The sequence below is a fragment of the Amia ocellicauda genome, chromosome 2, assembly GCF_036373705.1.
Source record: "Amia ocellicauda isolate fAmiCal2 chromosome 2, fAmiCal2.hap1, whole genome shotgun sequence".
Lineage (NCBI taxonomy): Eukaryota > Metazoa > Chordata > Actinopteri > Amiiformes > Amiidae > Amia > Amia ocellicauda.
In genome coordinates, this window is record NC_089851.1 from 6,257,291 (window position 1) to 6,280,525 (window position 23,235).

Here is a 23,235-nt window from a genome sequence, read left to right on the forward strand (position 1 = left end):
GAAGATGATGTGACTCATATGCTATGGCCTTCACAGTCACCAGATCTCAACTCAATTGAACACCTATGGGAGATTGTGGACCGACGTGTCAGACAGCGCTCTCCACCACCATCATCAAAACCCCAAATGAGGGAATATCTTTTGGAAGAATGGTGTTCATCCCTCCAGTAGAGTTCAGAGACTCTACAATCTGTGCCAAGAGCACTGAAGCTGTTCTGGGGCTCGTGGTGCCCAACACCTCACTGAGACACTTTATGTTGGTTTTTCCTTTAATTTGTCTCCCGTCTGTATATATGCTTATCTGGTCACATCCGGTCACGGTAATATGTGTGGATGGTCATAAAAAAGCCTAAGCCTAAATAACAAGCCTAAATAACCTTTGTAAATTGTAGGACACGTACTGTGTACCAAACTCTTCCAAACTTTGTCCTTCCTCTTGTAGATCAAGAGTGAGATCCTTGTCATTCCTCATTTGACAGTTATTATAGAAGGGATAAGCACTGCAGGGAAAATCAAAGTCAGCAAAAGTATTAAAAAGATCCCATAGTGATCAAATGCAACACTCTGTGACGGTCTGTACAGAACTGAGATGTCTGGTCGCACTGAAGCGAAGTGTGAGTCACGGCACATCAGGCTGTGATACAGACGGTGGAGGCTTTCCATACGAAATAACACAGTGCAGAGTTTGCCTTTGGTTTATTTGAGGCTGTTTGAAACTTTGTGTGTTCAAAACTTAGTGACAGTGCTGTATACACACTGAACAAAAATATCAACGCAACATGCAACAACTTCAAAGATCTGACTGAGTTCCAAATCATATGAGGAAATCAGTCAATTGAAATAAACTCATTAGGCCCTTATCTATGGATTTCAAGTCTCAAGTGTTGAGGGAGCGTGTGATTGGCCATCAGAGCTGCAGTCGGGTCAAAACCCTGGTAAGGACGGAGGTTGGTTGGACGTTCTGGCAAATTCTCAAAACGACGTGGGAGGCGGCTTATGGTAGAGAAATGAACATTAAATTCTCTGGCAGCAGCTCTGGACTGGTGGACATTCCTACAGTCAGCAGCCAATCACTGCTCCCTCAAAACCCGAGACATCTCTGGCATTGTGTTGTGTGACAAAATTGCACATTTTAGAGTGGTCTTTATTGTCCCCAGCACAAGGGGCACCTGTGTAATGATACACTTGATACACCACACCTGTCAGGTGGATGGATTATCCTGGCAAAGGAGAAATGCTTACTAACAGGGATGTGAACAAATTTGTGCACAACATTTTGAGAGAAATAAGCTTTTTGTATGTATGTAAAATGGAGGTGACACATAGAAGACATTCAATAGTAGCATGCATAATCGTGGTTAAGGTCAAAGAGCTCTCCAAAGACTGCAGGGAAGTGGTAATTGACCAGCACTAGGTTGGGGGGTGGTTTAAAATAATTCACAAAAAGCTGAATCTACTACTTTCCACTGTAGTGTCAATTATTAGGACATTTAAAGCTAGTGTATCTTTCTATACCACAGGCTATGAGACATTTTGAGATCTCCAAGACAATATGGCATCTTTAAGATACAAAGTGTCAAAAACGTCCATTCAACTGTGACTGCATGACTGTGGCTTCATGGCCAGCTTGCAAAGAAGCTACTTCTGAGGGCGAACCACAAAAATAAGTGTCTTCAATTTGCCAAACTACATTTGGAACCATGTCTTATGGTCAGATTAAGTGAAATTTTAGCTTTTTGGACATGCTCTTCAGCATTATGTTTGATATAAAAAAGGTGAGGCTGATGTTGAGAAGAGCCTCCTGCCCACTGTGGAATATGGCGGGGGAGCTATTACGTTTTGGGGTTGTTTTGCATCTACGGGCCCTGGAATCATGAACTCCATCTCAGAACATTTACCCAAAATCTCATCAAAATCACCTCAATCCAATAGACCATTTGTAGTTCAAACTCAAGATGGTTCACAAACTGAGACCAAAGGGTCTGAAAGACCTATAGGACAATTCTGCCTGGAGGAAGCATCAAAAATCCCCCCTCAGGAATACCAGGACCGCTTCAAACATCCTAGACATCTTGTCAGTTTAATCCATGACACAGGATTTACAAATTACTGACTACAAGTGTGTGAATAAATGTGAGCCTCATAGTTTCTTTAATTAAATTAATAATTTATGACAAATATGACTATCCTTGTTCCTATTTATTCTGCGGCACTGTATGTATATATATATATATATATATATATATATGTGTGTGTGTGTGTACTGTAAATACATTCAGATTGTCCCCGTCTCAATCTGTGGTGTCTCTGTGTTGACTTCTTTAGATCATCTCTGTTTGTTCTTATTGCAATGGTCCAAACAGATATAGAGAATTGTATATATAAAGGATAGAGCCAGAGAAAGAGATACATTAATATGTATATATGGTTTATCACTTTCAAATTTAAAATTATAATTTCATCAGACATTCAGTGTATTTTTTAAATGACCCGGCCATGTGTTTCACTTCAGAAACACATGTGTAAAGGAAGACATAAGCAGAACACTCTTCACCTGAAGCTGGTGATAGTCAGGGACTGAGTCTGGTCAGCAACATTAGCAGAATCTCAAGGTCAGGTTTTCTTCACACTCACCAAGGGAGCCTGCGATGCATGTCATCTCACATCAGCACGGCTTCCTGATGCCACAATCTGGTACAGCCTGGCCAGGACCTTGGCAGAGAGCAAAAGAGACTCGCTTCTTGCACCCAATTATCAAAAGCAGGTACAATTAAGAAATACCCAACTATCATAAGCTGATTACGCACTAACGCTGTGATAGATCAATATTGTCTCAATATCAGGCGAGAAAATAGGATAATGATGCAGCTTGCTAATTTAGACTCAGAAAGATGTTTTTACTTGGGAGAATAACGAGCTTTAATTGTGCTGAATTGTAGTCTCACGGACATATCTGCAATTCAAAAGTAAACCTCTTATTTTGAACTATAACATTGTAAACCTTTTGCAACATCAGGGCAGAAGGAGTTGAAGAAAATGTGCCTGGTCCCCAGGTCCTCTGCAAGAAATCATGACCTCACCAGCAGCCTCACAAGCACACACAGAAACATTTATGACGGCGGCGCAGCTTTACTTTGATGGGCAATGCCCCCTTCAGCCTTCTACGCACACATAGCCAATGTACACTAAGAAAGCATAAATCAGCAGATACTTTTTACAACATAAGCAAACACAGGAGCACAAAAATAAACAGGCAAAGGTACAGCCACTGAAATATCACCGCAAGAGAAACTGTAAGCAAACCCCAGCAGTCCCAGAATAATATTCACTATGGTACTGAAACTCAGAGTTAAGTGCATTTTGGATATTTTCACTGTATCATTCTGTTTATCTTCTGAAAACGGATCTGTTTTTCCTTCTAAACTCAACCATTACATTTACAACGATATAGACCAAACCCAAATATGGAATGCGAATCTACTAAACTGTTTTCCTCTTAAAATTGCTATCATCAGCTAAGGACTGAGGCTGAATGATGGCTGTTGAAACATGGTATGATCTGCACATTTTGCATTTTGCCTCCTCAGGAGTTTATACAGTAATTCTGAGCTGTAACATCTGGTGTTTCTACATCCACAACTGTGTGTAACGAAGACAGAATAAATTGAACAAACAAAAACATGCAATTTTGGCTTCTCAAATTCAATGTCAGTATTTTTTAACTGGAACTAGTGGCTGACAATACAATGGGGAATAACAAATGTAATTCAATGAGAGCTTGATAGAATATTTTGTAACAAACTAATATCTCTACCATGTACACCAATGGTAATAGTATGCAAGTAATTACCACCATTAAAAAAGCAGAAATACAATTCTATGATACATTTACTGCAGCTACTGCTCAGGCGTTTGAATAGACAGCCACAGCAACTATGGCGTTAGAGGCAATCCAGCGAGACGGCCTAAAATGTTTGTTGACAAGCAAAGCAGAGCACCGAAACAACGTTTTGGAAAAGTGCAGGATTACTTTGCAATCTCAGAAGCCGTCTCGTAGGGCTGAAATTAGTCAATGCACCCAGCCATGACAAAACTTCATTTCAGATGTTGGTGTATACAATAAAATAAGAAAATAAATAAATAAATAAAAAAGACTGCAGCCATCCACGCAAAGAAAACCTTCAGTTATACTCAGCTGGGCAAGTCCCGCAGATCTGTTAAGCAGGCAGCCAGATATTATCGCACCTGTCTCCTGGCTGAATAAATGGACAGTGCTTTTAAATTCATGAATTCCTGGCATCACTGTATCTGAGGCAACACCGGGGTTTTTATGTCTAGAATGGGTTTTTAAAATACCAGCACAGCACTTGACTAAATGTACATATTGTCCACACAGCAGCGAAAATAAATGAGTTTGGAACATTGCTAATAATTTAATTTCCTTATATTTCTTTTAGAATCAGAAACAGCCATTGGGAAAGTAGTTGCGCAGGGTAATCCATTATTCCCTTTCTTTCTTCCAGCTGTAGCTATTTTAATCTTGAAAGGGAATATTAGTCTTTTACATTAAATATGAACAAATGTTTCCATCCACGCAAAAAACTAAGTTTAGGTAAGGAATATTATAATTTCAATCAAACATATGAATGGGTCTAATATTTAGACATAAAGCATTTACAAACAACCTCTACTGTATATAAATACACAAAAGGACTGTTATTGATGAATTATTCACACATTACATTTTTGAATTGGTGATACTTAGAAAAAGGAACCAAGTTCTCTATGAATATGCCAACACACTTACTGCATAAAAAGGAGTTTAATTAATTTAAATACAAGCTAACAAAATCATCTCTTTTGGTAATAGATTTAGTTTCAGTCTATCAATATTACAACTGTGATCATAGTGACTTATCATTGAAACTTTAAGTTAACTGAGATATTGAATTGCACCTTTGATGACATACAATGGATCACAGCAGTGAATTGTAATTTCAACACTAATCTGTTGGCTTCAAAACAGATTATATAACATACAAACTGAAAAAAAAAAAATTCTAAGCAACCAAACAAAACACAAGTAATTCAGGGGGTCAAAAACATGCTTCTTGTAAAACAATCTCTTGAATCTGTAACTTTACAAAGTGTTTTTGAAGAGAGGCATATATAGATAGATAGACAATATATATAACTTTTTTATGGTTTAGGAATGAGACTTAAAAGCATACAGAGAGGTGAGCAAGAGTTTTTCTGAGCTTTTTGTCAGTGCTCCAGCTACACTAGCACCCAAAGGTCCAGTCTGGAGTTTCTATGGCATAAAAGCTGAAAAGGCTTGCATATTAGGGCCAGCTATTGTGTAGAAAACGCCAGGTCCACAGCCTTGGAGGCGACTGGGCTGATCTGAGGGGCGTTGTGCACTGAGGCAATGGAGAACAGCGTCCTGCTGTCCTGGGCTGGTACAGGCACGGGGGCCTGGGGAAGCCCACCTATTCGTGAGAAAGGAAATCAGGGTCCCCAAAGAGAGCATGGGTTTGACAATGAGCAGCACCAAAATGTAGATTCTGATCCTGTGGGCGTAGAGAGCGGACTCACCAGTTTCAGGCAGGTGGATGGGACTGTGCTCAGAGGCCAGCAGGCTTGTGCTGCACCGAGTCAGGCCAGACAAGATCTCCAGACTACTGCTGCCCCCCAGAGGTTTCTCCTGCGTATTGAAGTACCACGCCCGGCCACACCTGGGAACCTGGCCAAACCTGCATCAACCCCACAAAGGGGCATGAAATCCTTCTCCAACGCTGACCAAGTACAAACCCCCTTTGCCTCCCAGGAGGATGACAAGGCGGTATTATACAGATTAAAACATATATTTCTATTTAGTATAAGGTTTCTTGTTAAAACTTGTTCATCTTAAGTGCTGTTTGGAAGACCAAAAAAAAAACCATATGCAGTATCTTAAAGGGGGACAATCCCTACCTAGCATGTCGATAAAGAAATCCCTCCCCAAGCAGGCAGTATTGGAAACTCGTTATATTTTTATGTTTTGTGCTTTTCCAAAATTACCTAATGCAGCTTGCGTTCTAGAAAGATCTTGTCATTTGTCTTCTGAAGAGCTTATTTAGTTGATGTTACTAAAAGCAAATAGAATTTTCTAGAAACGTCCTAGTAAAATTAAGACTCTTTCATAAAAGCATTGAGTTCCAAGGACTGGTGGTCAAACGTTTGCATACACCCCCGCCTTAACACGGTTCAGCCAATTGCAATCACTACAGCTTGTCTTTAGACTGAATACATGTTCAAGGAACTCTGAAAATATCTTAGTTTAATGAACACTATTAATTAACCAAAATATTTCAAATGAAGCATGTGAACTGTTGTCTACAGCTATATTATCAAGTGTGGCTCATTTCCATATACAGTATTTGAAAATGGTGTGCAATTCGATTTATTGACGCTAGATGGAACCAAAATTAAATGTAAATGCTTTAAGACACTTTAGCTATTGCTAAATAAATACATATTGAAAGTGTAAAGGTGTATAGCAGAGGTGGCAGTGACTGCTGGTTTTCACTCCTACAGTTTGCACATTCACAATGGTCACTTCCCAGGTGTGTCACACAGATTTGTCTGAGTTAATGAGTATTTATCGCAGCCCATCCCGGAGATTCTGAATGATATTGTTGCAACACGCCGATCAGACTTTACTGTAGGTAGGTCTTAAAGTCATAGTATCAGCTTTTCAAAGATAGGTCTTCTGTGACATGATGAGCTTTGATGCTGAACTGAAACCAACATGGCATCGCAGTCCAATTAGGGCAACAGAAGACCTGCCATCTCAGTTCTGGGTTATTTCCTTCATGTCCAGGCCAATTGTCTTCACATAACTCAAAGTTTTCAGTATCTCTTAAATGTGACATGGAATGTGGACTTTTTCTCCCAGACGACACATCCTTCTGAAGACACTTGAGTTGATACTCCAGGCAAATCATCAGTTTCTCTGGTTTTACTATTTATAGGTATGTGTTCGGGTAAAATGAACATTTTTGTTTTATTCTATAAACTACTGACAACATTTCTCCCAAATTCCAAATAAAAATATGAATGGGATGGAATGGCTGCCATATATGTAGAGATACTGATTTAAGAAACATCTGCAGTGGTCTCAATTTTTTCCAGAGCTGCATGTCATTTTCCTCCATGGAGTGAAAGTAAGTAACTTACCATTAATGTCCTCTTGCAGGCTTACATGACCACAAAATAACTGTTCAACCAACCCGCTCTCCCCCCCCTAAGTTTCACGGGATCTCTTTGAAACCCCTGTCTGTCAGGTTGTGTACTGCAGGCCAAGAGGGAAATGTGCGCTGCGCCACAAACTGGACAAGTAAAATGATAGTAAAACATTTAGTCAACTCTACGGAGGGTGATCAGTGCCAAAATTAAGATGAACGTGATTATGAACATGTTGGTGTAGATATAGGGCGCCGTTTGTGCCAAAAAGTATTAATTCGTCAATTTGATAGTTAATTCATAAATTCATGATTTTGGCCATGCTGCGGAGTATGGGGTGCTATTGGTATAATACATAATTTAATGCATAAAAGCACTTTCGTGCAGCAGTACACATTTCAGCCAATATTACTTGAAATAAGATTAAAATATTAAAATGAATTGCGTCTTGTATTCCATGCTGAGAAATTCTGTTGATGAAAAGTTAAATGTACTTTGCCTTCCGTGGACGGAACGAACACCTGAGTGCATTATGACCCCGGAAAGATGAGGAAAATTACACTCCATGCACAAAATGTAAAAGTTGCATTATATTTATTGGAAATTAAGTACAAATATTGTTCATTTTGTGCACGAAATTATGTCTGACACAAATGGCGCCCCACCACTCAACACCACTCCCTCAGTCCCACAGTGACGGGATCCGAAGACACTTTGCGTTTCACAGTGCGGTTTGCATATTGTTTGCATTGTTGAATATGTTGGATGTTATTGTAGTATGCAGGTTAGCATCAGGGTTTTCAATTCTGGGTCAAATGTTGTAGTGATGATTCAAGTGGGATACATGTAGTTTTAATTTCCCAGTTCAATGTCAAATGCTGTAAACCAGATTTGGAAAATAATATTGATGGTCATGTGCCTTGCATCCCTTTTGTTTTTTTTAAACCACAATTTATAATGATGCACATCTCTGTGGACCTGAGCTGGATCCGACTTCGAAGCTGTTGGATCTTTTCATCATGTAAACCATTTCCCCCTCTTCTTCAGCTTTGTTATGAATCAATGAAAAATGTCGTTCCAGAAGAGAAATAGACGCGTTTATGTGTTGACATGATTGAAATTTCCTACTATATATAAGGCTTAATGCAAATCGACTCATATGGGTGGCGGGCTGTGAGGCGTGGGTTGCTGACCAAGTGAAAATCAAAAGCCATTTAGAAACGGGCATCTGAAATTGGGGGGGAACCTGAAGTGTCTTTAATTAAAATACATTCAAATGTTCAGACACAGACGTCCACGATTGTAATACAAGGTATAATAGAAATTAAATTGTAAAAACAATTTATCAAACAAAAACAGTGAGCATGTAATTCAGCGTCAAGTGCCAATCATTCAAATCAAACGCGATTTACAGTGAGAGTCCAGCGTTAGAACTCTATTTACATTCAAATCTGGAAAGCTTGAAAAATCTGTTAATTAATGGCAAGGGGAACAAAAATGTAAAGCTGCAGGTTAAACTATACCGTCTCTCATATGAAATAAGCATTACAGCTCATATCCTACATTTCATATTGAATTCCTTGTCTTCTCCTCAGTACCTGGAGGATGTTGATTAAGGCATCTTGAAAACATTATAATCAAGCTTATGAGGCAATACTACTGTAATGAAGTTAAATTACTATTTCCATATAAATCTGAATTGTGGAATTATCACAGAGCACATTAGGTATGTTATCAAAGCAATGAAGTAGCATAAAACTTTTTTTTTTTTTAAACATACATTCCTCCTTTCAGTGTAAAAAAAAGTAAACAAAAATACAATAAATTCAGAAAAACAAAATGAAAATTATATATAAAAAATTCCTCTATACGTATTTACACGTCTCTTCTTATGCTGTACCTGTGGGAATACAGTATGGCACAAGCATATAGTGGGTTATGAAAAGGATTCACATTATAAGAGTGCATCTCTCAGCACGGCTTTGCATGCCCTACATTTGACTAATAGATGCAGAAGCATTTACCCTCCTCTCGAGAAACACACACAGACGATTGACTCGAGGCCCCCCCGATCAGCTGTATCTGCTGCTGCCGCTGTGACTGCGCCGGCGGGAGTAACTGCGATCACTCCGACTGTAGGAGCGGTAGGACCTGTGAGGGAGGAAGAGGTTTTTAAATAATGCGATATATTCGATACATGTAGGGAGATAAAACCAACTATGTAACTAAATAAACAACAGGGAGCTCGATCGTGCTTTTGCATCACTGTCATCAAGACTGTATCTCACACGAGTCAGGGGTTTTCTGATGCTCCTGTCTCCGACATCCATCTTGTGATTTTGAGAACTGAAAACCCCGCAGATGTTGGAGATGAACATGGCACATATGCCAGTCATGCAGACGCAGTCATTCTTGTCAGAGCCTTGATCAGAAACGCTCGGGACGATCCGGGTTCACAACACACACCTTCCTCGGGGAATCGTTCAAAGCCACTCGGCGCGCTCAGCGGCCTACATTCATTCATCGCTCGGCTTGTTGATTTATGCTAAACCGAACGGGGCAGGATGGGATATCCTCAGTGAACATCCTTGTGAATGATTTATGACATACTTCATTGTTGTAAAGCAGTATTTATATAAAAACAGAACATTTAAAAGAGTATAATCCTCGAATCCAGACAGGCACCCCCATAAAGGAAACAACTGCTTGACAATTAGTGTGTTGGAGAAGGAGAACTGGCCTAAACAGCAGGCCAGATCTCTGAGGACGCTGTTATTATGTAGGTCCCTAAATAATACAATTCACAGACTTGAATACCTGGATCTGCGGTCGTAGCTCCTCGACTTCCTGTAGCTGTCACTCCTCCTACGACTGCTGCGGCTGCGACTGCGGCTGTAATAGCTGTCGTAGCTGTAGGACCTGATCAAAACACAGCCATGAAAACGGACAGGTTTCAGAAGACAAAGGGTAAACAGGGTATTACTGTGAACTCAGTGATGATACGGACTATAGGGGACAACACCATTAAGACTATCTACTGCTTGATGTAATGTGCTTTTAAGAGGCTATTGGGTTGCAATTGACAAGAAATCAAGTGTGGATCTGAGTATCTTATGAACCTGTAACAATTTCTTAAATAGTTTATTCAAACAAGCATTCTATTGACCAAACGAAGCTGGTAATTACATGGGTTACATGTCAGTGTTTCATCACTACATACCTGGATCTCCTCTGTCGATCATAAGACCTACTCCTGGAATGACTCCTACTGTACGTCCTACTGCTGAGACAAAACTCAATTCAAATAACTTATAAAATACACACACACACACACACACACACACACACACACACACACACACACACACACACACAGAAGATACACTGTCAGAACAAGTCTCACTAACAAACCATCAAATGAGAAATCAGCCACATTTATAGATTATAGACTTATAGCCACATCTCATAGATTAAATTATCATTGTTGTTCTGGACAACTTGTCAATGATTGTAAGCATGGTAATAAATAAATACACACATATATATATATATATATATAATCACAATTTGTATTAAGCACAGAGTAAATAAAGTACATGGATGATGTGATGTATTTCAATTAAGAATTCCCTGATGTTTCAAACCATGGGTAGCAAAGCAAATGCAAATGAAAAACTTCAGGCAGACTCTTTCTGTGTGTGTGTGTGTGTGTAAATATATATACACGTTTGAAATAACAAGAGGAGATAGAAATGGAAATGAATGGATCCGAGAACAAACCAAAATGTGTGCCATTGAAAGAGTGTTAAAATGGCAATGGACAAAGGAATGGATCCCCAGATACGAAACCATACCTAGAAGACGACCATGTAAAAAATTGGAAAATGAAATAAACTTTGCAGGTGTGATGTGGAAAAGAGAATATACAGTTGTGGACAAATTAAGAGACCACTGCAAATTGTTCATAAATCAGCACCTCTCCATATATGGCAGCCATTCCTTTCCATTCTAATTTTATTTGGAATTTGGGAGAAATATTGTCAGTAGTTTATAGAATAAAACAAAAATATTCATTTTACCCAAACACATACCTATAAATAGTAAAACCAGAGAAACTTTTGTAGTGGTCTCAATTTTTTCCAGAGCTGTATATACGTGTGCGAGTTTGTATAGGTATAGAAGATCAGACTTGTTTCCATCAACCAAATTGTTATTGTTAACCCTCAGAGTACTGATGTCACGGCGAACACACAGCGCACATCAGGACTACAGCTGTCCCAGACAAATGACAGCGCCGGGTATAGCGCAGCCAACTACCGTTTCTTTCCATTATAATGTTTTTTTTTTGTTTTTTTTTTATGAATATAAAAATGTGCATTAGTAAAGAAACTCATGTTATACAGATGGCATTTATATCCTCAAAATGTTTTCAAAATGAACCAGACTTATAAATGCTTGAAAAAAAATAAAAGAATCATACACACGAATCCCCAGCATGTTCTTAAAAAAAAAAAAAAAAAAAAACGTTTAGAAACAACTATTCAAAATTACTGTGATTAATTATAAATTTTAATAATGATACTTACTTCAAGTTGTGGAGACACAAGCCAATCTTGTCTGTGGTATTTCTATTTCTTGTCCTCGGTTATAAAAAAAAAAAGTCCACGGCCATATTTCGATTTGATGGCCGTATCAAAATCTTTTTACGGTCGAGAAGAGATGTTTTTGGTGAAAACAAAGTAATTCTGTTTTTTGGTGGTATTTCTAGTCCTTGTATTTAGTGTAAAATAAAATGTCATGGCCATGTTTATGAAAATGTGTAGTTTGATGAAATCCAACAGTGTTTTGTGTGTTGCATGGGTTTTTGTTTGTGTTGTGTGTTTGTGTGCTTGTTTGAAGACGGGAGTTCACTTTTTCTTTTTTGGTGTATGTGTTTGAAAGCATTCACGGCACACTCCCACATCACAGGTAGCGCACTTGTACGTCGTTCTTACGCGCTTCACTTTGCGGTTGCTGCAGACGGAGCAATCCTTCTCCAGCTGACGTATCTTGCCAGCAGGTGTGGTGGTCGTCTCCAGCTTTTCAATCTTGCACATAGATCGAACCGGGGTTGGGGTCTGAGGAACCTTGTTGTTATCACACACGCCTGTACACAGGTCACCAATGAGTGAAACTAGAAATTTCCTTCGGCTGAGCGGGGGCATGAGAATAATACTGTTCATTTGTTGCCGCTGTTGAATCGTGCCTTTGTAAAGGATGTAAGCATTCAGCACACACCTGTTTATCAGATTGAAGAAGATCTCCATGTACCACTTGTACGACCTCCTTTCTTTCTCATAGGAGTAAATCTTCTGGTCTGCCAAATCCACACCTCCCATGTTTTGGTTGTACATTTCAATGCACTCCGGCACTGTGGACTCTATACCTGCATGCCTCACTTTCACCTTGGTGGCAATGTTTCTTGTGCTCAGCATGAGAACTGGCTTCGTCTGGCTTTTCTTTTGTCTGAAAGCGGTAAAAAGCAATCTTCGAGACCTGTAAACCACCTGTTCACCCACTTTGCATTTTGGAACGGCGGGCAGGAATTTTCTGTTTCTGCGCAGTGTGCCGACAAGCTGGGTTTCATGTTGGTAAGTCAGAGCCGAAGCCAGCGGTATTGATGTGTAGAAGTTGTCGGTGATCAGAGTATTCCCCTTCCCCAACAGACCCTCCATGAGTGACATCACAACATCATAGGCCTGGCCAAATTCACTCCTCTCCGTGTAACTGGCATCTGGGGTGTACACCTTCAATCTGTAGACGTAGCCGTTACTACTGTCCGCAAGAACCCACATCTTTATTCTGAAACTGTGATGTTTTTTCTTGGGAAGGTACTGCAGTAGGGTTGTTCGATTTTTCACCCCAACCAGGCTTTCATCAATTGCAATAAATTCGTTCAGGACATAGTACTTCGTTAGGAGAGACTCGATTTTAGTAAGCACTGGTCACACTTTGAATAGACTGTCGAAGCCAGGTTCGCCCTTTATCTTTTGCTTTCTGTTGTTGTTGAAGTGCAGGTTGGAAAGACAGAAGAGAAACTTGTCACGGGACATTACTGGTATGAATCCTGGTGTTGCTTGAAACCCATCCTTCGTATTCCAGTATTCTTTGAGGTCAGGTTTCCACACTAACCCCATATTCAGCCACAACCCTAAAACGACACGTAATCAACTCCGTGTCATTCCACCGGATTGTGACAACCACGAGAAAAGCCGCTCGTACGTTTTCGATATTGCACTCGCATTCCTGTACTTTTCATTGTTTTCCAGCACGTATCTGTTCGACTCTTTGCAGATGTACTCTTGCAGGTCTGCTGGAAACAGCAGCTCAAAGAAATCGACAGGTCGGATTGCGGCGCGTGGAATGAACCTCGGACCACTAACTTCTGTGTATTTCTTAATGCTAACCGATTTATTTTCGGGCAATTCTACGATTTGGGTCCAAATCGGGATTGTGAACTCTTTGTTTAGTGGCTGGGCTGCGGGAACATCCTCATCCGAACTGTCATCGTCCATCACGGCTTCATCCTCCTCTTCCAAAACGTCATCGCTCTCTGTATTACTGTAGAGTTTTGCCCAATTAAAAAAAAACTTAAAATCTTCATAACATATGCCATTTCTCACCTCTTTGTATTTATTTTTTTACCTAAAGAATTGTTAATTTTACAACCATTTGTTTTGGCTAATAATTTCACCAAACCTCTCTGCTAGTGTTGCCGTGTTAAATAAACCAATACAAAAAACGTACGGCGAATAAGTAGTATAAAATACTAATCCCGACGCAGTGTATGCCATGGGCTGAGCAGTACTCTGAGGGTTAAGCCAACATTTAAACATACAAGTCCTACATTTTGTAATCGGAATGTTACCCTAAACTATCAATGGAACTATTGAACAAGTATCTACAGAATTTAAAAACCATGCTTATTGGATACGGACAGGGACTCTGGAACAGAAATCCTTCACCTGCGACTCCTGTAGCTTCGGTAAGTGCTGCTCCGAGTCCTGGACCGACCTCTGCTGTACCGCCTCCTGCTGCGACTCCTGCTGTAACTCCTGGATCTGCAGACAGCACCAACCCATTACTATCGCACAGTAGTTTATTAGTTCATATGCACCCTGTGTCTTTGAGCTCATGTTTTTTTTGTAAAAAAGTAATTTTAAAGTCATTTTGTGGTTTGACGTTTTCTCCCAAGAACCCGTAAGCTGACCATTGATTTATAATATTTTTTACAGGAAGGTATTTGCATGTTGATATTTATACTGATAAATGATCTGCACTTCTAAGTACTACCCCTCTGTCTGAGTGAAGCACTCATATCACATCTTAATCTCTGTGTAATGAAAAGTACTACATATATACACTGATTATATAGATTAAAATTTCCTGGACTGAGAAACACTGTGTGGGCTGTAACTGATCAAACGGCTCCTGACAGAATTAGGATGTTAATCACATTGCCGTTAATCACAAGCACATTAAACAACACTGCTCACCTGTAGGAATAGCTTGAGCTTCTCGACCGGGTCCGTGATCGGCTGTAGGACAGGGATCTGGTTCTGGACCTCGTTCTTAGGGAGGATACGGATCTGGACTTGCTGTGTGACCTGGTCCGGCTCCGAGATTTACCCTTGTCCTCTACGGATGGAGACCTCTCCTCACTCGAGCTCTCCTGATTCCGGGGTCTCTGATTTAGCCTGGCTGTCTTCCGGACTTCGTCAAACAGAGATCCAGGTCGCACGCGGCTCTTGCTTTTGATCTCGATACGGAGGCCCTGCGGCTTGTTTTCCCCTGGATCGGAGGTATCTATACTCTTAACTTCAAAATTCCTGATGCCAACTGGCTGCTGATTAGAAATGCCTTTGAGAGGCTTCCATTTTGGATCCGTCACTGCTACGGAGACTTCAGTTCTGGCATTTTCTTCCCCAGAACAATTATTTACCAACAGAGTTGAAGATGACACCTTGGAATGGTCCACTGGAGTTAATCTGAAAGCATCTTTCGAAATACCTAGAGGTGACTCTTTACTGTGAGAAATGGTTTCTGATATTTCAGTAATACCATAAAAATCATTTCTATCTGGGGTGTGGTGCTCAGGGGTACAGATCTCCATACTATCATCAGATGGCTCTGGCTGATCTGGGGACTTTGGTAACGGTTTGTTGTTTGTGTTGACATAATTGGTTCGAGTGGTTATTAAGTCTGTCGTCTCTTTCTTGTTTGGACTTGTCCCACTGACAGAGGACTGCTTTGATTGGTGCCCTGGTTTGGTCCTTTCAGTAATATCTTTCACACTGTGAGCGTCTGCTTGCGATGAGCATTTTTCTTTGGGCAACTTCTGACTTTCTTCAGTGATAACGATAACCTCGTTATCTTCACATTTTGATAAAGTCCTCCTTCTAATGGGCTTTAAGGGGGTTTCCTTCAATACACCCTTTTTCAGGCTACCTTGCTTCTTTTGGGATTGCTGCTCCTCCTCCTCCTCTTCACCAAACTCCAGGGGAGGCTGCCAGTGGAAAGTCTCCTTGGGCTTCTGATGCTTCTTCTTTGACTTCTTGCTTTTGGATTTGCTTTTTGCCCTTTCCTCAGACTTTGCTGAACTCCTTTTCTTGTGCTTGTGCTTCCGCTTGGCCTTTTTTCTGCTCTTATGCTTTTCACTGACTACTACCACCTCAGAGACTTCAGCCACAGGGAAATGCTCGGTCTGTACAGCAGTCATTATATGGGCGTCTGAATCTGCAGGCGATGCATTCACCGATACTCTGCTTGTTTTGCTGTGTAGCGATATTTGGCCTTCGCTCTCCGTCTCGGAGCTGGCTTCCCCTTCTTCTTTGCTGGAGGAACGCTTAGAATCATCTGCGTTGCTTTTTTTTGCCACCCCCTCAGAGTCACTCTCGGAGTCCCATTTACTGATGGGAAATGCCTTGCTGTTTTCAGATTTCTCCTCCATCCTACTGGGATCTGGCTGCTGTGCCGCAGATGACTGATCTTTATTGGTTACCTTCTTTCTGGAGTTGTCGCTGTCACTGTCCCAGCCCGACTTGGATTTCTTCCCCTCTACAGCCAATGCTTGGTCAACGCTTGGTTCGTCAAGTTTGGGATCAGCAGGATGAACGCTGTCCGTTTCTGACGGAGAATCAGTTTTACTCTTTTGCCTCTTCGAGTCGGTATCGTCCTTCTTGCTTCTTTCCACTTGGCTGTTTTCACTGTCGGTAGAATACTCCGATGAGGATAAGCTGCGACTGTCCTTCTTTAGAGAAGATTTTCTACTGTTGGCCACATGCTTGTCTTCAACTGTAGCTTCGGGGCTGCTTTCTTGCCTTTTATTGTATAGTTTCCTCCATACAGAGCTTGATTTTTTATTTTTCTCATCATCGTACGAGTTGTATGAATCTGATCTGCTGTAGGAGGAAGACCTACTTTCATATTTCTCTCGGGAGCCCGATCTTGAGCTTGAGCGGCTCCTGCTCTGTGATCTACTGTAAGACCTGCTGTATGATCTACTCCTGGAAGACCTGCTGTGTGACCTTCTCTTATATTCATAGCTCCTGTCACTGTAATTCCTGGAGTCTTTGCTTCTTTCACTATCTGAGTTCCTGTACTGGCTGCAGTGGGACGAGATGCGATCCTTTTCTTTAACGCTCTTTGTTTTTAAGCTAGTCTGGGCAAGCGGAGTAGGCACCGTCTTTGCTTTAATCTCTTGAATGCGGACGTAGGAAGGCTTCCAAGGCTTTTGTCCAGGTTTCCATCGAGAAGGAGGTGGACTATCACTTATAGGTAAAACTGGAGCACTCTCAGTGGCTGCTGGTGGCGCCGCTTTCTCATTGGTAACTGTGGCTGGTCTTGAAGCATCTGCTTTTGCTTTGTTACTCTCGTTAATCGGAGTGTTTCTTGACGATCTGGAAGATGTACTTCTGTGAGATCGGGATCGGGACCTGGACAGACTTCCTGACCTTGAGGAAGACCTTGATCTCGATCTTGAATGGTTTCTAGATCTACTTCTAGAGTACGATCTTGACCTGCTTTTCGACCGTGTATACGAACGGGAGCCTTTGGAAGACGGAGAGGAACGATGCTTTTTATCGGATCCCGTCCAGTCTTTCCTGGAGGAATGCCTCGAGGAGGTTGAGAGAGAGCGAGACCTCCTTTCGTGGTTGCTGGAGATCTTTGATCTTCTGCTCGAAGAGAGGGACGACCCATCTTCGGACAGGGGAGAATCTTTGGCTTTGCTTTTCAACCTTTTACTCCTCTTGGAATGCTTTTGCTTTTTTGACTTCTTCTTGTGTTTAGTTTTCTTCTTCTCTTTTCTGGGTGTCCTGTGTTCGCTGGACCTCTCACTGCTGCGATCAGAGAAGTACTCGTGTGACCAGGACCTTGACCACGGCGAGGCACTTCTGTCTTTCCATCTGCTTGAATGATGGTCGTTCAATCTGTTAAATCGAAATGTATACCCTCAGTGGAATGATTCAACTCTAAAATACACTAGATCCAGACAAGACTGATATTTACATATGCCTACTGATCTTTGATATGAAGTCAAGGCAAAATGCATTTTACTCCTGTACACAGAAAATCACTGAAGCAGCTCAAATTAATGCACAGAGACCCGTCTGAGATTTCTAAGGAAGCCAGGAAACTGACACTGTAGTTAAACTAAGCTTCAGTAAGGGAGTGTCGTTTCCGCTGTGCCCTTTTCAGCAGGAGTAGTCACATAATGAGCATAATGTCTAGACTATGCAGTATAATGGCATATGTTATTCCACATCATTACATGAGGAAAATTAGATTTTTTTTTCAGGATTATTATTCAATTTAGCTTCACTGCAGTTGTTTTTATTTAAAAAAAAAAAACAGGTATGGAGATTAACATAAAACCTATACAACAGCAGGGCTATTTTACAAGCAAATCATAATAGGTTACAGAAAATAATTTGTAAATATAAGCAACTGTGATCTATTCACCCATACCAAGATATAAAAAGTGTTCTAGGGTAAAACAGTACATACACAAAAAGTATGAATACATTTGGCTTGCTTTTGCATTTAACAAAAAGTATATTTTATCATAAACGTGTCGTACTTGTCTCCTTTACTCCATTTCTCTCCACTGGGCGGTTTGTACGTCTTCGTTCTCTGCATTTCTTCCTTCCAGTGAGGGGGGGTTTCGCTGCTTCCTCGATCATCCTCAGACTTCGACCGGGACCTCGATTGCGTAGGAGTGTGATATCTCTGCAGCACAAAATGACAGGGCTGTCGCATGTCTGGGTTTAATGGCACTATCCATGATAAAATGAGCTGTTCCACAGGACACCCAAAGCTTCCCTTATAGGCTATGAGGTTCCCAACAACTCTGTGAATGCTGTGATTACCTTGATTCCCAGAATTATCGAACAGCATAAAATGAAAAACCGGTAAGTTATGCCAAGAGGAAGAGGCAGATAGGAGGAGAGAGAGAGAGAGAGAGAGAGAGAGAGAGACACAGATAAAACATTTGTAGGAATTCTAGTTCAATAAGTAGGAGTGAAAACCAGATTATTTTTGGTGGTTTGGTTGCTTGTTTTTCTAACCACAAGAAGCACCTACAGCTCAATTTCTAGAATCCAGTCTTTAAAAGCAAAACTGGTCAAAAGCGGAGTAGTAACTGCCATAGTACAGGGGTGGCCAGCCCTAGTCCTAGAGGGACATATTGCCTTCTGGCTTTTGTTTTATACAGATTGTTTATTGCTTAATTGAGCCAGTTTTGGGTCTTAATTAGTCAAAATGTTAAGGTGTCCACGGGTTAGAGAGACCCATAAAACCTGCTGGACTGCGGCACTATATGAACAAGGTTGGCCACTCTTACCCTACTATATTTACTAGTCCTTTGTAGTGTATCGATCATCTTGGATAACACCTTACTACATCTATCCGTCTAATCTACTGACAACTAGATAAACAAGATTGACCAAAACAACCTTCTCTCATCCCTGACCTCCCTGTTGTACTTGTCATCTAATAACGATGACAAGTGAGCCTGATTCAAACTAAAAATCAGTAAACTTGTAGGCTTCACTTATTTAATGACATGTTACACGTTTGGGTAGATGACATCTGTTGAAGGCATTCAGAGCTACATGACCCACAGGTTAAAGGAAGTTGTGCATTCTGTGTGAGACTTAAGTCTTTGACAAATCATGCATGTAGGTTTTTACATGATTGACTTAAGTACATTGCTATAGGAGACCTCTGTCACATCTAGGAAATAAAATCATGGTTCAAAACAAAACAAAAACAAAAAGGGACACATACCATTGTACCTCGTCCTTTGATTTTACGTCCGGATTTTGTTACAGCTGGTTTGAGATCTTTTGTTATTGAGGAAATGACCTGTTTTGTTCTGTAAAATACAAATAACACATTAACTTCTACACTTTCTCTGTGGAAATTCATAAGAGCAGCCATCGTAAAGTACAAGCGCCAGGTACCCAGTGTGACCACACAGGAGACCGGAGGAAACTCTACTCACTGCTCGGGTTCAGCCACCTGGATGGGCACGTCTCTGCGGAGTAGGAATCTGTTCTCTGGCACCGGGGGAATCTCTTCAGGTCGAACCACAGGCTTATCTCTTTTCACATTCAAGTCCTTCTCTTTTTCATCCTCGACCACTTCCGGTCTGCAGAAAATATTCATAAAACAATAACATTAAGAAATGAGTACAATAATAAAATACAATATTATAAAATCCAATTATATTTAAATAAGCATCCTGTTTAGGAAAGACAGGGAGAAGAGTGAAGAGGAATTGATTTGGATAAAAGTAACAGACTTTCGGATTTGGACTTCACTTTGGAATTACAGACTTTGATTGCCAGAGTGTTTTGTCGTGTTTGTGTTATATTAGTTACTTGTGTAGATAGGGAGTTGTTGAGGCAAGAGGTAACATTATTATTGACTGTGCCAAATGCCAGATGATTCACAACCTCTACATGTGCAACACCCAGAGCTCTGATGCTCATGTGCTGATAAGGAGCAGACTATGGAAATATGCACTGCAGTGAGAATGAATTACTTGTGCAGCTGGGAATGAAAACACTTTTTTCAAAGGTGCTTTTGTGCCTGTAACTGCAAGAATACACATGAAATTTATGGATTCTAGTTTGTCACTGCTGCATTTATGAATTCAGATTGAAACAGATTCAATTGATTTCCTGGGTACATTTATTAATATATTAATTTATTTCACCTCTGAAAGAAGGTGTCTACAAAAATCTATTTTGACATCTGCCAAGAAATATAATGTAGGAATGACATGATGTTGAACTAAATCTGGTCTTTTTAAGGTGTGAAACTCACTTTCTTTGGCTTGATGAAGGTCTCTGATTGTTCTCCTTCCCCTTTCCCTCCTTCCTCCTCCTCTTGGCATGCCTGCTCTTTGCAGGCCTTTTCCTCTTGCGGCGCCTGTACTTCTCCTCCGAGTCGCTGTCGGACTCGGAGGTTGAGGACAACGACAAGGTATCCAGAGAACTGACAGAGCTGTCTGATGAACAGGACAGTAGCTTTCTTTTGCACCCCAAAACTGAAAGATAAAGTCAACCAAAGACCATTAGAGAACGTAAGACAGCAGAGATGTTATCTTGAATCAGTCGCACGACAACTTGGGTACGATCAATTCAGTTAAACAAATTCAATACCAGGTTCTTACCCATTCATTTATACATGATTACGTTTATTTTTTGTGATTACTGATGTGAGACCCAGTACAGTTTTTAAGGGGAATCAGGTGAATTGTCACAGCTGGAGATCAAAAGCCCTCCTTCAATGTACATCTGGAAATAATTGTGAAAGGTCACACTATGTATTGCTGATTGACTTAAATATGTAAAGTAATGGTGCAGTGCATGTTTCTGATTTAGTTTCATTGCTATGACAGCAGGAAAATGTATTCATTACTCTTTAGATGAACTCATTTTGTGCATTACTATTTGCAAAATTTTGCTCCCACAAAAATGTGCATCTGTAGATAATGTAATTTGAAAACCTTAGTCCTTTACCAATTACTTACGTTTTGTTTACAATAAATTGCACAAGGCATATTATAACTGCAAAGTAAATTAGCTCTGTTAACTTTATACAATAATTTGGCAATTCAATTAATTATGAATGAGTCAGAGTAATTTAAGAGTTTAATTTTAAAAAGGTGCTCAATAAATGCATCACAGTACTTCCCAAGATTCTGGTATACAGCAAGATTAAGAAAAAACTACCACACAAAAATCACACTAACTCTCAATGTGACTAACAAGTGCCATGGATTGATGATCAGACAGTGTGAGATTATGAACAGCTGTAAGCTCTATTATGGTGGCATTTGTTCCACTGGTGCAATTTGTCGCAGTGTAATACCTCAACAAAGGGAAGTAATCAATACACACACATGTAGGCCTACACTTGCTATCCGAATGATAACCAGACACAAATCAACCTCTCTCTGAGCCTCCTACATTTGTTTACTTGCCCTCTCTAAAGTCACAGTATTCATGGCTTGACAGTGACTCAGAAATCGAATTAAATTCAGGAAAAGCAGCCAACAGTGGACAGATCGCTGAGCTCAGCCTGACTTAATAACAGATCAGGTTTCAAACCATGCTGTAAAGCCAGCCACAGCAGCTCAATTAAACCCATTACCAAACCAACTTCAATACGCCACCCTCTGAAACGTATACATTGGATACATTTAACTTTCTGTGCTGAGCCGAGTCAGTGAGCAAGAGCCAAGGTTATACAAAACACAAACAGAGAGTTGATTGCATTCACTCTCAAACAATTGGAATTATAATAATTTGTTTTTCAAATCAATTAAATGTTGCTTAGTGCACAACTTAAATCTCTTTAAACAAATACTTGATATAAAAGTATTCTGAAAAGACTCAAATGTATGCATGCTTTTGTGCAATTATACACACAAGTGTGTAATAATTTAACATCAGAAGTTAAAAATGGCAGACAATGCAACTACAGTGTAAATACGCTAAGTTCACAGTCAGTAAATATGCAATTCATTGGTACGTACACCCACAAAATGCCAATTTAATGTTAACTGTTGCCATAGTATATTACCTTTCTTCTCTGTGAGAATCTTTTTTTAATGACTGATGAGTGATGGGTAATTGTGTCCTCGCCAATATATTATATATTTTATTTCTTAAGAGACATCCTTCCCTTGTGTGAACTGAGCGAATGATAGTAAATTTACAAATAAATATATTTTTCAGAACTTGACCTAATGACTGAATTGATATGAAAACTGACCTAGAATCTCTCCCAATTTAGAGACCGAAAATGGAAGTACCACATGAAACAAATTAAACTGAATACAGATATGTGCTCCAATGAATCTCAGATTATCATGTGCGTGGCAGGGAAGGCAGGCCGTACGCCCGTAATGTATGTTCCCAGGCATCTGACTGAGCATCAGAGTCCGCTGGGAGACGGCTCTCCAGGCTTTTAACTAGTTGTTTATCAGACTACCAAAGATGGTCTCTAAACCAGTAAACGTCATGCTGTAAACCATTGGGTCCAATCAACTGGATATTGTGCATTTGCTCAAGTTAAATAGGTTGGTGGTAATGTCATATAATACACAAATGCATGCATGCCATACTTTGAAATGTAGGCAGGAGCAAATTGCTGATAAAAGTTACTAAAGAAGCAGAAAGTGGCAAAATCAGTGAAATGGAAAAATACTTTTTAAGGAAGAAACCCTTACCATCATTTGCAGATTTTGTTATTAACTGGCCACAGTCAATCACCCTCACGTCTGCATAAGGTCGGCTGGCAGAGTCAGTTTTCAGATTCTCGATTTGTTTGATCACCTCAAAACCTGAGATAATCAGTCCAAAGACCACATGCACTCTGAAGAGATGAAGGACAGTGAACTTGAGCAGAAAGGTCTGACAGGCTGATAACATGATTTCCTTCCAGATTTTTCCCAAA

The 23,235-nt window shown here is 40.3% G+C and overlaps 1 protein-coding gene across 7 annotated transcripts in view; it reads right to left on the bottom strand.

Annotated features, from left to right (window-relative positions):
* Window positions 1-8,453: 8,453 nt before the first annotated feature.
* Window positions 8,454-23,235, bottom strand: part of nktr (natural killer cell triggering receptor) — a 32,705-nt gene continuing 17,923 nt past the window's right edge. For 5 of the 7 annotated variants that reach the window (XM_066717025.1, XM_066717068.1, XM_066717058.1 and 2 more), the window contains 10 exons: window positions 23,009-23,154; window positions 20,596-20,818; window positions 19,769-19,915; window positions 19,552-19,639; window positions 18,344-18,492; window positions 14,760-17,693; window positions 14,229-14,324; window positions 10,445-10,507; window positions 10,042-10,143; window positions 8,454-9,375 (listed from right to left, as the gene is read on the bottom strand). In XM_066717025.1, the coding sequence (XP_066573122.1) occupies window positions 9,297-9,375; window positions 10,042-10,143; window positions 10,445-10,507; window positions 14,229-14,324; window positions 14,760-17,693; window positions 18,344-18,492; window positions 19,552-19,639; window positions 19,769-19,915; window positions 20,596-20,818; window positions 23,009-23,154 (4,027 nt within the window). In that variant the 3' untranslated portion in view covers window positions 8,454-9,296. The remainder of the gene's footprint in view (window positions 9,376-10,041; window positions 10,144-10,444; window positions 10,508-14,228; window positions 14,325-14,759; window positions 17,694-18,343; window positions 18,493-19,551; window positions 19,640-19,768; window positions 19,916-20,595; window positions 20,819-23,008; window positions 23,155-23,235) is intronic. The other 2 variants (XM_066717042.1, XM_066717034.1) reach the window with 2 other exon arrangements.